Source organism: Terrapene carolina, unplaced genomic scaffold (assembly GCF_002925995.2).
Source record: "Terrapene carolina triunguis isolate 2854851 unplaced genomic scaffold, T_m_triunguis-2.0 Scaffold790, whole genome shotgun sequence".
In the NCBI taxonomy this organism is placed as follows: domain Eukaryota; kingdom Metazoa; phylum Chordata; order Testudines; family Emydidae; genus Terrapene; species Terrapene triunguis.
Genome location: NW_020665141.1, coordinates 2,570,701 through 2,584,707, shown reverse-complemented (window position 1 = coordinate 2,584,707; position 14,007 = coordinate 2,570,701). Strand labels below are relative to the sequence as shown.

The window sequence follows — 14,007 nt, the reverse complement described above, 5'->3', positions numbered from 1 at the left end:
TTTCTTGTATTTATTTTCTTTCCAAAAACCTGCTTCCCTTTTTAATAAAACTGTTGAATATACTCAACCTTTAAGAGTTTATTCTAATAGTTTTATAGCCATCTATCCCACTGAGCCCTATATTTATTCTGGTAGTAAGCTCTAAATTTGTACTAAGCTCCCTGAAAACAAGTGAGAAGTATTTCATAAAGTGAGTGTATTTTCTCTAACCCAAAACTTGAGCTAAAGCTGTTAATATAGAAAAGTTCACTGCTGGCATAGACCGGTACAACTGCCTTTACAAAAGTTAAGTTGGAGCTGTAATTCCTGTGAGGTTAGCCTCCACTTTTATCCATCTGAAGTTCATATTTTTCTTATTCACTCACCTAAAGCCTTTATCAACCAGCAATAGCTCCATGTAGTTCTGGTCCAAGGCTGTGAGTGGTTGTACACTTTCCTTCTCTATTTTATAGAACATATTTGTAATATTGTCCAGTAGTAGAACAGTGAGTCTTCATAGTCACTTACAAAAAGTTACTATGATAGAGATTCCAGGATGCTAGATACTACATAGATCCTTTAGGGTTGTGCTAGCCGAGCTGCTATAGTCCCAGTAAGCAAGACCAGTTCTAAGGATGTTAGTGAGGAGGACAAGTAGTTCTTAATGTTTAAGCACTTCCCTGTGGCTGGCACTCAGCTTTGAGCTGGGAACTATATCCTTTCAAATGCTGAGTGTTAAAGCCCCAGCTTCAGTACAAAGACTCCTTAGCCATCATGTTTCTGCTGCTCTAAACTTGAAAGTTACAGCAGCTTTTGGAGAAGGTATGCCAGCCTCATTAGGTACTAAGGCAGGAAAAGGGGCAGACAGGGTAGTGCTTTCAGCTGCTAATATCTCTGCTTTGGTTTAAAAGCCTTGATACAGCAGGGAGAGTTGCTACCTCCCCCTTTGAAGTAGCACTTAGAAAGCCTCTTAATAGCTGAGTTGTACTGATGCTCTTCTGCATTAGAAGTAATGTTCAATTACCTTCTACTTCCATGTTTAACACTTAAGCAAGATTCATAACTGTAGAACAATTAATCACTCAATACTTGTTTGAAAACCTTGCCTTTATTTTTGGAGGTGGAAGAGTAAAATCTCTACGTACCTGTGGCTCTGATCTAGATTCCTGTTGAGGTAGTTTAGAATTCAGGACATTGTCTGTCAAATGATTAGATTAAGTGTCCTGCTGTAGCATGAACCACTTAAAGTAGTGAATTAGGTGGTAGTCCTACAGTAAATGATGCACCAAGAGCTGATTAATGTGATTCCTCTAAGGGCATATGAAGTCACATTGCATCCAAGCTTCTTTAATAGATATTTTATACTACTACAGTGATTGTTTACTAGTTTGCAAGCTACCAGCAGGTTACAATAACTTCTATCAACTATGTATTCTGAGCTAGACAAGGCTGGGGTTATTTTTCCCCTCTGATACTTACCACATTTCAGTCCTACACTCTCATTCTGGTACAGAAACATAAATTACAGATTATTAAACCTCCAGGCAGCTAGTAAGAACTGAATTAAACTACTCACTTTAAACTTTAGTAAACAAACTACCAGAATGCAGCTCAAATAAGGGGTAAGTAAAGACAGGATAAGATTTTTAATACAATATTTCTAGCTTTTCCATATTCATTACTGCAGAAGTTTCCTCGGATCTGGCTAACTTGTCAGCCTTAACAGGATACAGAGGTAAACTAGTGGAAGATTTCTTCAAAGACGTGGTGCAAGGTGATGGGTAGGGTGTTTCACAACTATATAGTTAAAGCAAGGACAGTGGAACAGATTCTTTCAGAACTTTATCCCCATCACTGAAGAAATACATTAACAGTAACTTACTACTTCTGCAGACAAGTCTTCAGAAATCAGTGATTTTCCACACAAGTGAAAGACTGATATATAAAATTTAATAAGATCTTTAAAATAAATACACAAACCCTACATGTCACACACATTTGTAATTGTAGGTGTTGCCTACATTTCCATACCCACCTTGAACTAGAGTCATTACTTCAATACAATATAGGGTGATATCTTGTTTGAAGGTTAGTTAGTCCATGTCTACCTTCAATCCATTCTATTACTGGTGTATGGAGTATATGCTGTCAAGCTTAGATAAGTCTTAAGTGTGATTTTTGCCATATTCTCACACTGTACTTTAGAAGATAAATATATGTACTAACCAAGTTCAATACAAAAGTCACTGTCTGTGAGGTTTTGGGAAAGTGGTAATCAGTTGAGAGTGAGCACATGCCAGGCATCAAGGAATCACTTTACCCATACTTACATAAATACTTAATTGGCAGAGGGATTCCAGGTCCTGACCTGATTGTAAGAACATAATTTCAACTTTTCAGAAACCCAAAATCCGAAGCTTTAGATTCTGCAGACACCAGGTCTTCCCCTCCCCTCAGTCTATCTTGGCAGTGAAGTTTTTGGAGTTGCAAAGCTTTTAGCTTCCTCAGGGGAAATACCCTTTATCCTTCAAGAGCTTTGCAAAGTAGGAGGGTCACAGTTTGAAACCTGAGTGAATGGCTACAATGCCTGATGTTAGATTTCGATATTCCACCTTCAGAAAACCTGCATCTTCAACCATTGCCTTGAATTCTTCCTGAAATATAGTAATAAAGAACATAATAGCCATACTAGGTCAGACTAATGCTCCATCTAGCCCAGTAACTGGTCTTCTGACAGTGGCTGGGGCCAGGTGCTTTGGAAGGAATGAACAGAACACAGCAATTATTGGGTGATCCATCCCCTGTCATCCAGTCCCAGCTTCTGGCAGGGACACCTAGAGCAGTGGTCTCCAAACTTTGATTGCGCATTCCTATCAGTAAACATTTTTTGAGCATGCAGCCCCTGCCGTGCAAAAAAACAACTCCCCCCACCCAAACTGCTGAAGCAAGGGAGGGGGGGGGAAGCCACTCAGACTCCCGCCTGGCGAAGCAAAAAACAACAACAATGTTGCTCCTCCTGCCACGCACCCCCAAGGATCCTCTTGCACACCCCACTTTGGAGACCACTGACCTAGAGCATAGGGTTGCATACCTAACCATCTTGGCTAATAGTTATTGCTGGACATAGCCTCCATAAACTTTATTTTTTGAACCCAGTTATAATTTTGGTATTTACAACATCCCCAGCAACAAGTTCCAAAGGTTGACTGCGTTGTATGAAGTACTTTCTTATGTTTGTTTTAAACCTGCTGCCTATTAATTTTGTTGAGTGAGCCCTGGTTCTTGTATTATGTGAAGGGGCAAACAACACTTCCTGATTTACTTTCTCCACACCATTCATAATTGTGTAGACCTCTCTCATATCCCCTTTAGTCATCGGGTGGGGGGAGGGGGAGGAGAAGAGGGGTAATTGTGCAATTAGCAGAAGTAAACTAGCATATGGCTTCTTAAAGGCCTAGTCTCTTAACCCATAACCCAGCTGACCCCGTGGTGACAATCTGTACACTAAATGTTCAAGCAGAGCACCTTGTTACCTGGGCTGGAAAGCGTCGGATGCTTTCCACAAGGTACTGGTAGGACTTCCAATCTCCAGCAATAATCTCACCCAGAACAGGGATAACCTGGAAACTGTACAAGTCATAGAGCCTGCCCAAAGAGACAAAGCACAGATTAACATGCAGACACCAAAATAAAATCTCCTAGGACTAACTTTTTCCTAAAGAGGAATTAGTCTCTGTATATCACCTTTGCTGTGGACTTCTACAGAGTTAAGTGTGTGATAGTGTTTCAAGGGCTTAGGACTCTTTCACGTGTTTTTGTCCCAGCGCAAGAAAAACCCTCGTGTGTGAGATTAAAAATAAAGAGAAAAGAAAAAAATTGACATATTCCAACCTGGAAATAAGGGGGTTGTTGACTTGACTAAATTCCAGACACAGAAATCTCCCTCCTGGTTTCAGCACACGATATGCCTCCTGAAGTGCCTGAGAGAGATCAAAAGTGGATGAACACACTGTAGGAAAGCACCCTCCCTATTATCTCATGAGGATGTGAAACATGGATGCTCCACCTCCTTGGCTTGGGCACAGTCCAAGCAGAAGAAAGACTCTGTTCTGGTTAAAGTCACCAAAAAGTGTTCTGGGATTTTCATAGGGAACTTAAAATATTTAGACTTGGACAATACCACCTATCCACTGTGGGTCTAAAACTGAGTATGCTTTAAATTAGGTAACATTCTCACATAAGTCCCTTTCTGTCAGGCTAAACTCAACCCACTCAGGTCAGAGAGGCTCAATATGGCTGCACATTATTATATTTTTAAATTATATCTGTTGCTTTCGGGAAGAGATTGGCCTACTTTAGGATGATATTAAACATTAGGTATTGCAGCCTACTAGCAAGTATCCAAAGATTCATAATAAGTTTTGAAGCTACATCCACCTTCTTCCTGAAGATGGGAGAGAACACTACAAAACCAAAGCAAAAAGAAGCAGACATGCAGAAAGTCTTTCATCAGTTGTGTAAACAAGTAATTACACTTTAAGGGATTCAAAGCACATCTCAGTACATGGAACATTACATGCAATTACCAGTTTGATCAAAAATATCTTCTCAGGCAGAACAGTTATAACCAATCAATCTCAAAATACCAGGTCCCAATTAGAATCGGTGACATTACTTGCTAGAGTGCTTACAAATATTTTCTAATTTTTAAGTAAGGACTACTCAGAGCTTCCCAGAAAAATGTATGCAAGTATTTATACCATGCTTATCTCCATGGTAAAAATCTGAACCCTATGATGCCCCTAGAAGGGCAGGATATTTATTAACCTCAATTTCTTTTAAATTCAACCAAACTGTAGGGCTATATCCCATTTTCTTTTACACGTGAGAAGTTGAAACAGAGGTTCCCTCAAACAGGAGTGTTTCTTCTTTTCTTGGTGCCCAGAAAGCCCAGGAGAACTGTATATCCCAAGACATGTTGCCCCTGCTTACCTGGTCAATATGAGTTACATTCCGTATTCCAAAGGCAATTGTGTAAACATCAAACTTGTTGTCATTGAAGGGCAGCTCTTCAGCATTCCCAACCACCCAGGACAAGCCTTAAAAAAACAACAACAAAAACTCACATATATACTAGGAGCTGTTCATCCCAGAAAACTTTCAGAAAGACTAGATCTTCTCTCTGTTTTGGCAAAGGTAATACATATATAATAGGGCTGTCAAGCGATTAAAAAAATTAATCGCAATTAATTGCTCTGTTAAACATTAATAGAATACTATTTTAATTAATATTTTGGATGTTTTCCACATTTTCATATATCTTGATTTCAATGACCACACAGAATACAAGAAGTGTACAGTGCTCACTTTATATTTATTTTTGATTACAAGTGTTTGTACTGTAAAAAAACAATAGTATTTTTCAATTAACCTAATACAAGCACTGTAATGCAATCCCTTTATCATGAAAGTTGAACTTACAAATATAGAGTTATGTAAAAAAATAACAGCATTCAAAAATAAAACAAATGTAAAACTTTAGAGCCAACAAGTCCACTCAGTCCTACTTCTTGTTCAGCCAATCGCTCAGACAAACAAGTTTGCAGGAGATAATGCTGCCTGCTTCTTGTTTACAGTGTCACCTATAAGTGAGAATAGGTGTTTGCATTGCACTGTTGTAGCCAGCGTTGCAAAATATGTGCCAGATGTACTAAAGATTCATATGTCCCTTCATGCTTCAACCACCATTCCAGAGGACATGCGTCCATGCTGATGATGGGTTCTGCTCGATAACGATCCATAGCAGTGCAGACCGACGCATGTTTATTTTCATCATCTGAGTCAGATGCCACCAGCAGAAGGTTGACTTTTGTTTTTGGTGGTTCGGGTTCTGTAATTTCTGCTTCGGAGTGTTCCTCTTTTAAGACTTCTAAAAGCATGCGCCACACCCCATCCCAATCAGATTTTAAAAGGCACTTCAGATTCTTAAATCTTGGGTCCAGTGCTGTAGCTATCTTTAGAAATCTCACATTGGTACCTTTTTTGCATTTTGTCAAATCTGCAGTGAAACTGTTCTTAAAACGAACAACATGCTGGGTCATCATCCAAGACTGCTATAACATAACATATATGGCAGAATGCAGGTAAAACACAGAGCAGGAGACACATTTCTCCCACAAGGAGTTCAGTCATTAATTTAATTAACGCATTATTTTTTTAACGAGTGTCATCAGGATGGAAGCATGTCCTCTGGAATGGTGGCCAAAGCATGAAAGGGCATACGAATGTTTAGCATATCTGGCACATCAGTGCTGGCTACAAAAGTGCCATGCGAACATCTGTTCTCACTTTCAGGTGACATTGTAAATAAGAAGCGGGCAGCATTATCTCCCGTAAACGTAAACAAACTTGTTTCTCTTAGTGATTGGCTGAACAAGAAGTAGGACATAGTGAACTTGTAGGTTCTAAAGTTTTACGTTGTTTTGTTTTTGAGTGCAGTTATGTAACAAAAAAATAAAAAATCTACATTTGTAAGTTGCACTTTCAGGATAAAGAGATTGCATTATGGTACTTGTATGAGATAAATTGAAAAATACTATTTCTTTTTTATCATTTTACAGTGCAAGTATTTGTAATAAAAATAATATAAGGTAAGTACTGCACACTTTATATTCTGTGTTTTAATTGAAATCATTATACACCTCTACCCCGATATAACGAGACCCGATATAACACCAATTCGGATATAACGCAGTAAAGCAGTGCTCCAGGGGGGGCAGGGCTGCGCACTCCGGCGGATCAAAGCAAGTTCGATATAACGCAGTTTCACCTATAACGCGGTAAGATTTTTTGGCTCCCAAGGACAGCGTTATATCGGGGTAGAGGTGTATTTGAAAATGTAGAAAAACATCCAGAATATATAATAAATTTCAATTGGTATTCTATTGTTTACCAGTGTGATTAAAACTGCGATTAATCGCGATTAATTTTTTTGAGTTAATTGCGTGAGTTAACTGCAATTAATCAGCAGCCCTAATATATAATTTTTAAATCATACTGTGATTCTTCTTTTTTGCTAGGGAGGACACCTCAAGTTCATACCTGCTACCCTTCAAGGTCCTGCATCATGGCAATTCCCCATCTTCCTCCTCCCCACTGGAGCTAGGCATGCTGTACCCACAGTACTTCAGATTGGGGGAATAAGATGGAACCTACATCTTTAGCATGGCAGAAGAGAGCAACAGCTATTTGGCTGCCCCTATATGTTTTAGTGTAAGGATTCCCTTCTGCAACATTCTCACTATTACAATCACTCTTGGGGATAGTTTTTGCAATGAGTTGTACACAGCCCACAAAACACTGAAAATGTACTCATCTGTATTGATGTCAGAATGAGCTTCGTGACAGAAGGTAAATTGTGGTCATGAATCCTATAGGACTATAGAAGGAAGAATCAAAGGGTGGAATTAAATAATCTTGGATTCATATACATTTTTTAAAAATAGATTAATACTGGTAGGAGCAAATGTCCTGTTCCATCCACAGGTGGGAGTTCCCAAGCTTCATATGGATTTTATGAAATGCAGACATTTCATAAAAAGTTGCCCCAAAACAATATTTCTTTGTTTGAACACACTGGTTATTGTCTCTATTTATCAGCACTGGAGAGTAACAAAAGATTATTATAGTAACAAAGAAGATGATGGGCTACAACTTAAGAGGCCAGACAAGCCAGTGTTTGACCTTTGAGCTCCGCCTTCTGGAAGAAGGCATGAAGTCAGGGTGTAAGGGAGAAGACTCAAGAAGCTGGAACTGATATGAGAGAACAGGCATTTGAAAGCAAAATGATCTTATCTAGTTTCTAAGTCACACACTAGCGTAGATGACCAAGTTACTTCTACGAGAAATCATCAGCTTACTTAAGCAACTACTAAGGCGAGGGTGAGGGGTGGGGCAGGAAATCACAGACATTATTAAAGTCATTCAGTGTTGCACCAACACAATACAAAATGAGCCCTTTACAGGATTCCTTTACATCATTTTACCTACGTTTAGCACATTTTCTTCTCCAGCTTAAAAAAGGAGAAACATTAATTATCTTTTGGTGCTCACCAAAATGTGCAATTCTTTTGAATAAGTCTGGGGAAAAAAATATTTTTACCTTGCTGATTTTTTCTCTGCTTGAGAAACATTGATCTGTTTCCCCAACAGTTATTTCTCTTCGCACTACTTGCACCAATGCGGTAATCAGGAATGCAGGGAGAGCTGGGTGTAGTAATTGGTTTGGGGTATGTAACACTAAAAGTTGTAACTGCTCCCCCAAAAGTTCATCAAGAGGAAATGAGGGAGTTGAAATTCTGTTCACATTTTCAATCAAGTTTTAAAAGTTTCAAAAAGGTACTTCAAATGTTGAGACTGACTGTATCTTCCAGTTACTTTTGATAAATCTTTAGTTTAATTTGAAACAAGGGCTGGTACTAAACAGTGTTTTTAAAGCCAATTTAAAAGTCTTACATAAAATATACCACATTTAAATACATATAGTAAATCTTATTTAAGGAATGTTTCTGTAATTAAAGTGGGAGAGGGCAAACAACTATTCTACAAATACTGTGCATCAAGCACAATTTATTACTTACTTCTTAAATTAATCTTGATTGAAAGGACCAACGTGGTCCCCAAAAGGATATCTAGAGATCACTGAATTACCCCATTGACCTGCAAACTAAATATTTAATACGATTCAGATTCCAAAAGCACTATAACCTATTCTCTGTGGGAGGTATTATCTCTATATAGGGTTGTTGGTTTTTTTTGGACTCATGACATTTTTATTTGCTGCTTTGATTTTTAAAGTATTGCTTATGAGATCTGGGGTGAGGTCAGATTTTTAGGGCCAAACTATCCCGTTTCATACCTATGCAGCTTGACTAAATTCAGTGGAATTGCACTGGTGTAACAGAGCAGTATTTCGCTCACTGGCTGATTTTGAAGGAGAATCAAACACTGGGCTTCAGATTAATCCTCAGACTCACATTTTCAAAGGGATACAAGTATTAAAGAGACTCACTGTGCCTCTATAGAGAGTATAACTCATAGTTGCAGAATTGTCATGACAATTAGCCAGCTCATGTACATCATCTTACTTACCCACTCTTTCCATACTGTTGAGGATAAAGAACCTATACCTGATATTTGCCCATCAGAAAAGTTAGTGCTCCAGGCAAATAAGCAAGTAGAACTTTGGACTAATGCTACATAAGGATTTTTTTAATCTAAGTTTCTATCACTCCGAGACCTACTACAGAAGTGATATAATGCAGGACTTACCTTCAGAGTAGCCAAGATGTTGTGCTTTCTGCTTTCCAACCTTTAGCATTTCCTTATTAATGTCACAGACCACCACTTGGGAACCTCCTGGCAATTTAAGTTCCTCTTCCTGGTAACTCTTAGAGATTTCCTGCCATGATAAATTCTGATGGGATTTCAGTTTCTGTTTGATCTGGTACTCCCACTGGGAACGAACATAATTGATAAACCGAAAGGCGATGTCACCTGTATTAGTTTTGAAAGGGAGATGCAAAATGTGGAATATTTTCTGATATTATAAAAATTAAATATTCAACAGGAAGTTAGGACTTTTAATATTTAGGTAAACTGGAACTAACATGCTCCCTAGCTTTATTTTTTTAGATGAAACATTAACAAGTCAGTTTCCCCCATTACTGTTAGTTGAAACAGAGTTTCTAGAAGTGTAAGGGATGGCTGGTGGATCCCTAGAAGGACTAGATAGCTAGCTGGTGATGCAGGTGCCTGGCCGGGCTCCGGAGTCTTGCTGCCCTGCATGGGCCTATGCTCCTCTCTGGACTTTCCCTTTCCCATACAGGATGTCGGGGAATGCCCTCTCCTGGTGTGCTTCCCCTGCTTCTTAGCAGGTACTGGGGATTGGGACTGGTGCCAAGAGGCCAGTGGCGGTGGCGCACTTCGTACCCATGCTGCTGTGCTCGCTGCAGAGTCTGATCTCGGGGGCTCGGAGACTGGCGCGAGGGCCAACTCCATGAGGAGCGCTTATGTCCTGCTACTTTTTAGTCCTTGGCTGGAAGCTCTTGCAAATGTGACACTTATCACTAATGTGGGCTTCTCCCAAACACCTCAAGCAACTTTGATAAGGGTCGTTGATCCGCACAGGCTTTTTACAGCGATCACAAGGCTTGAAGCCCAGGTCAGGGCATGCCTCGTCCCTGGGCTAAGTCCTAGAGGGGACTATCTAACTTATCTACAGTACTATTTGCTAGTCATTAAGGGAACAAAGAAACTACTTATCTAGAACTATTTACACCATGTGATAGTGGGGGGTGGGGAGGGGAAAAAGGTAAAGAAAACGCTTCCAGCACCATCACTGGCAGTAAGAAGGAACTGAGGGAGGGGGCCAGTGGCGCCCTTATATTGGCGAATATGTACGCCACTCCTGGGGGCACCAGAGCCGATCCTTATGGATACCACTGAGGGAAAAACTTCCCACACTGGTGCATGTGGTGAGCACACACCCCTAACATGGAATGGACATGAGCAACACATCTCAAAGAACAGCAGTTACGAAAGGTAAGTAACCGTTTTTTCTATAAGTGTAATACTTGGCACTTCTAGAGCAGCTTTATCCAAGGATCTCAAGTGCTTCAAAACATTAGAAAACTAAGGGTATGTCGTCAATACCAACATTAAAGTGCTGCTGCAACAGCGCTTTAACATGGCTGTGTAGTTGTGCTCTCCCAGTGCTGTAAAAAAGCCATCCCCATGAAGGGAGTAGCTCCCTGCGCTGGTGTACTGTCTACACTGCCACTTTACAGCGCTGAAACTTAAATCGCTCAGGGGTGTGTTTTTTCACACCCCTGAGCGAGAAAGTTTCAGCACTGTAAAGTGGCAGTGTCGACAAGGCCTAAGGCCTTGGCTACACTTGCAGCTGTACAGCGCTGTAAGTTAAACCTGTCTTTGTACAGCTGAGTAGGGAAAGCGCTGCAGTCTGTCCACACTGACAGCTGCCAGTGCACTATCTTGGCCACATTTGCAGCGGCATTGGGAGCGGTGCATTCTGGGCAGCTATCCCAGCGTTCAAGCGGCTACAATGTGCTTTTCAAAAGGGGCGGGTGGGGTGGAGTGTGACAGGGAGCGTGTGTGGGGGGGGGGTTGTGGGGAGGGAGAGAGAGTGGGTTTTTGGAGTGCCAGACACTGTCAGCACCCTGCCTTGCAAGTTCCGACCTCCCTCCCTCCTCCACCCCTCTCTCACTCACTGAAAGCAAAGAGCAGCTGTTCGTTTTTTTCCTCACAGACCAGATAAGCAGCCGCTCGGAAACGGACAACCCCCCCCCACACGCACTGCTTCTCTCTTCAAGCAAACATTAGCTGTGGGCTTCCAAAGGGAGCCCCCCTGCCTGCCTCTACTCATTCACAGCAAACAGTAGCTGTGTTTGTTTTTTTGATAAGCAGCTCCAGGAACCTCCGAGTTCACAACAAAACAAAGAGCGGCATCACAACAAAACAAGGAGAGGAACAAGAGAGGAAGCTTCACTTAAAAGGATTATGGGGAGTTTCCAGAGGTCAATCACTGCATAATAAGGTTACTCCCCGTTTAAACTGGAGCACCAGCGTCTCAGCCACTCCACAACAGCTGTTATTCCTCTCGGGGAATTGGAGTATCTGCAGCGCTGTAGCCACGGAGATACAGCGCTGTAAGTGCCCTGCCAGTGTGGACGGGGAGTGAGTTACAGCGCTGGGGGAGGCTTTATTGCGCTGTAACTCTCAAGTGTAGCCAAGGCCTAAGACTCAACCCTGCCCCTTGAAGAGCAGAAGTTATCTTCATTCTCCAGATAGGGAAACTGAGGGACAAAGCAGTTAATTACTTGCTTAAGGTCATAGTGTGTGTATGGCAGAACAAAGAATACAACCCAGTATTCCCAACTTCAGGCCCCTTATTTAGCCACCAGACCAGTGGTCCCCAAACTTTTTATGTTGTGTCCCCACTTACCCGTAATGTAATCTGTTTGCGCCCCCTAGAGGACTGAAGCTGCGGCTGGGAGCCAAAGCTGGGACTGGGGCCAGGGCAGAGCAGGGCTGGGTGATGCTCCCTCCCTGCTAAGCCTCCCCCCCCAAAATGTTCCTCCACGCCTTCCTAGGGGGCATGCCCCACAGTTTGGGGACCACAGCACTACACAGCGTTCTCTAGAAAATCATGTAAATGTTGTACTAAGTGCAGCTATAATTTCTATTGTCTATACTGTACTTATTTTCCATTTTCATCTATAGGTAGATGAATTTCTGCTCTCCATTAAGGAATCATTACTCCAGCAAATAGTATTCCTTAATAGTAGTACTAGAAATAAAATGGAGTGTACCTGTCCCTCCAGCAACATCTAACAGCTGAGTTCCTGGGTAAGGGTTCATTTGATGCAGCAGGATATCTTTCCAGAGCCGATGAACCCCCAGACTCATTGAATCATTCATTATATCATACTTCTTGGCCACACTTTCAAAAACATGGTAAACTGAAATAAAATTATAATGCAATACATGTCACTTTGAGGTAGCAAGGGGTTGCATGCCACTTAAGTTCACTTCTGTGTATTCAGTGTCCTCTTCCTACGTCTATACTAACACATGGCCCCGTAAAGTCTCAGGCAAGAATCCTATTTTTTTAATCTCATTAGTTAGATTATCATACTTCACAAGATTATCATATTTCACAAAGTTTATATTTTGTTACATGCATTTACTTTCAACACATTCCTACATTTTGCCACATTCCCAATCTAGAAAACACCATGTGAACGAAGTGCAATTTGTTTGAAAAGTTATTTATAGATGGATTACCTGAAAGCATTCAGGTAAGCATCAATTTGCTAGGAAATTCTCATCCCTCAGTCAGCTCTCTCAGACAGCTAATCCTTGAGCTACAGAACGCACCCATTTATTATAGGTTTAAATGAGCTATTATTTGTATTAGGATAGCTTTAACAAGTTCCAACCAAGATCAGAGATCTGTTGTGCAAGGCAGTGTTCAGGTACAGAGCAAAAAACACAAAGGGCTCTCATTATAAATGACCGGACACAGGGAGAAGAAAGAATATATGGAGAGAGCAAGTGACTTGCCTTGGAGCTGGGGGGTGTTTCACCAGGAGATCAGCGACACAGCTGGAAACAGAACCCAGGTCTCCTCGGTCCATTTTGTTTCACAATAACTGGACCGCACTGCCTCGTACACTACACCCGTCATTGGGGTATTTAACGGTCCCGCAGTCTCTTCCCATCTGCCCCTCCCCAGAGTCTCCCCATTCTCCCGCTAGATCCCCGTCCCAGTCGCCCCGCCCTGCTCCTGCCCCCCGCTCACCTTTCTCCCCTTTCTCCGTCTCCGACACATTCTGGAACCCGAAGTGCGTCTCCCCCTCCGCGACAAGGCACCGCGCCCCACTGAAGAGCCCCCGACCTATAGACAGCAACTTCCCGTGGCGGCGGCTATGCAGAGCCCTACAGCCAACCGCGCCGATGGAGGCCGCCATCTTTAGTAGCGGCGTGAACTTTGCACTCACAGAACGCGTCTGCGAGTCACGTGACTCTTCACGCCCCGCCAACGGGAAGCCCGCCTGGAGAGGAGTAAATAAAGCGCGTGATTCTTACCTGCCCGACGGCAGGGAGGGCGGGTTTTACTATGTAACCACCACCCTGAAGCTGGGACCGCGGAACGTGCTGCTGGGGGCCGAGGCTCGGGGCTCCCGAGGGAACAGGGGCCTGGTATCTCTGGTGCCAGTGGCTCGCTCGCCTCCTACCCAGAGAAAGGGGCTTTGCAGCGCGACCCCGGATTTACCGCCCCTCGCGTCTGCCCCGTGACCCCGCACCGCGACCCCAAACCCACCGCCTTTCGCGTCTCTCTCTCCCTCATCCTCCCAGCTCCGCACCGCGACCCCAAACCCACCGCCTTTCGCGTCTCTCTCCCCAACTCCGCACCGCGACCCCAAACCCACCGCCTTTCGCGTCTCT

General features: G+C 42.3%; 1 protein-coding gene across 1 annotated transcript; it reads right to left on the bottom strand.

Annotated features, from left to right (window-relative positions):
• Nucleotides 1–1,909: 1,909 nt before the first annotated feature.
• Nucleotides 1,910–13,536, bottom strand: COQ5 (coenzyme Q5, methyltransferase). Its single transcript, XM_026660544.2, has 7 exons — nt 13,361–13,536; nt 12,369–12,518; nt 9,310–9,534; nt 4,972–5,078; nt 3,871–3,959; nt 3,513–3,624; nt 1,910–2,633 (listed from the first exon to the last, which is right to left on the bottom strand). The coding sequence occupies exons 1-7, from the start codon at nt 13,527–13,529 to the stop codon at nt 2,532–2,534; spliced, it is 954 nt and encodes a 317-aa protein (XP_026516329.1). The 5' UTR covers nt 13,530–13,536; the 3' UTR covers nt 1,910–2,531.
• Between the last annotated feature and the right edge of the window lie 471 nt (nt 13,537–14,007).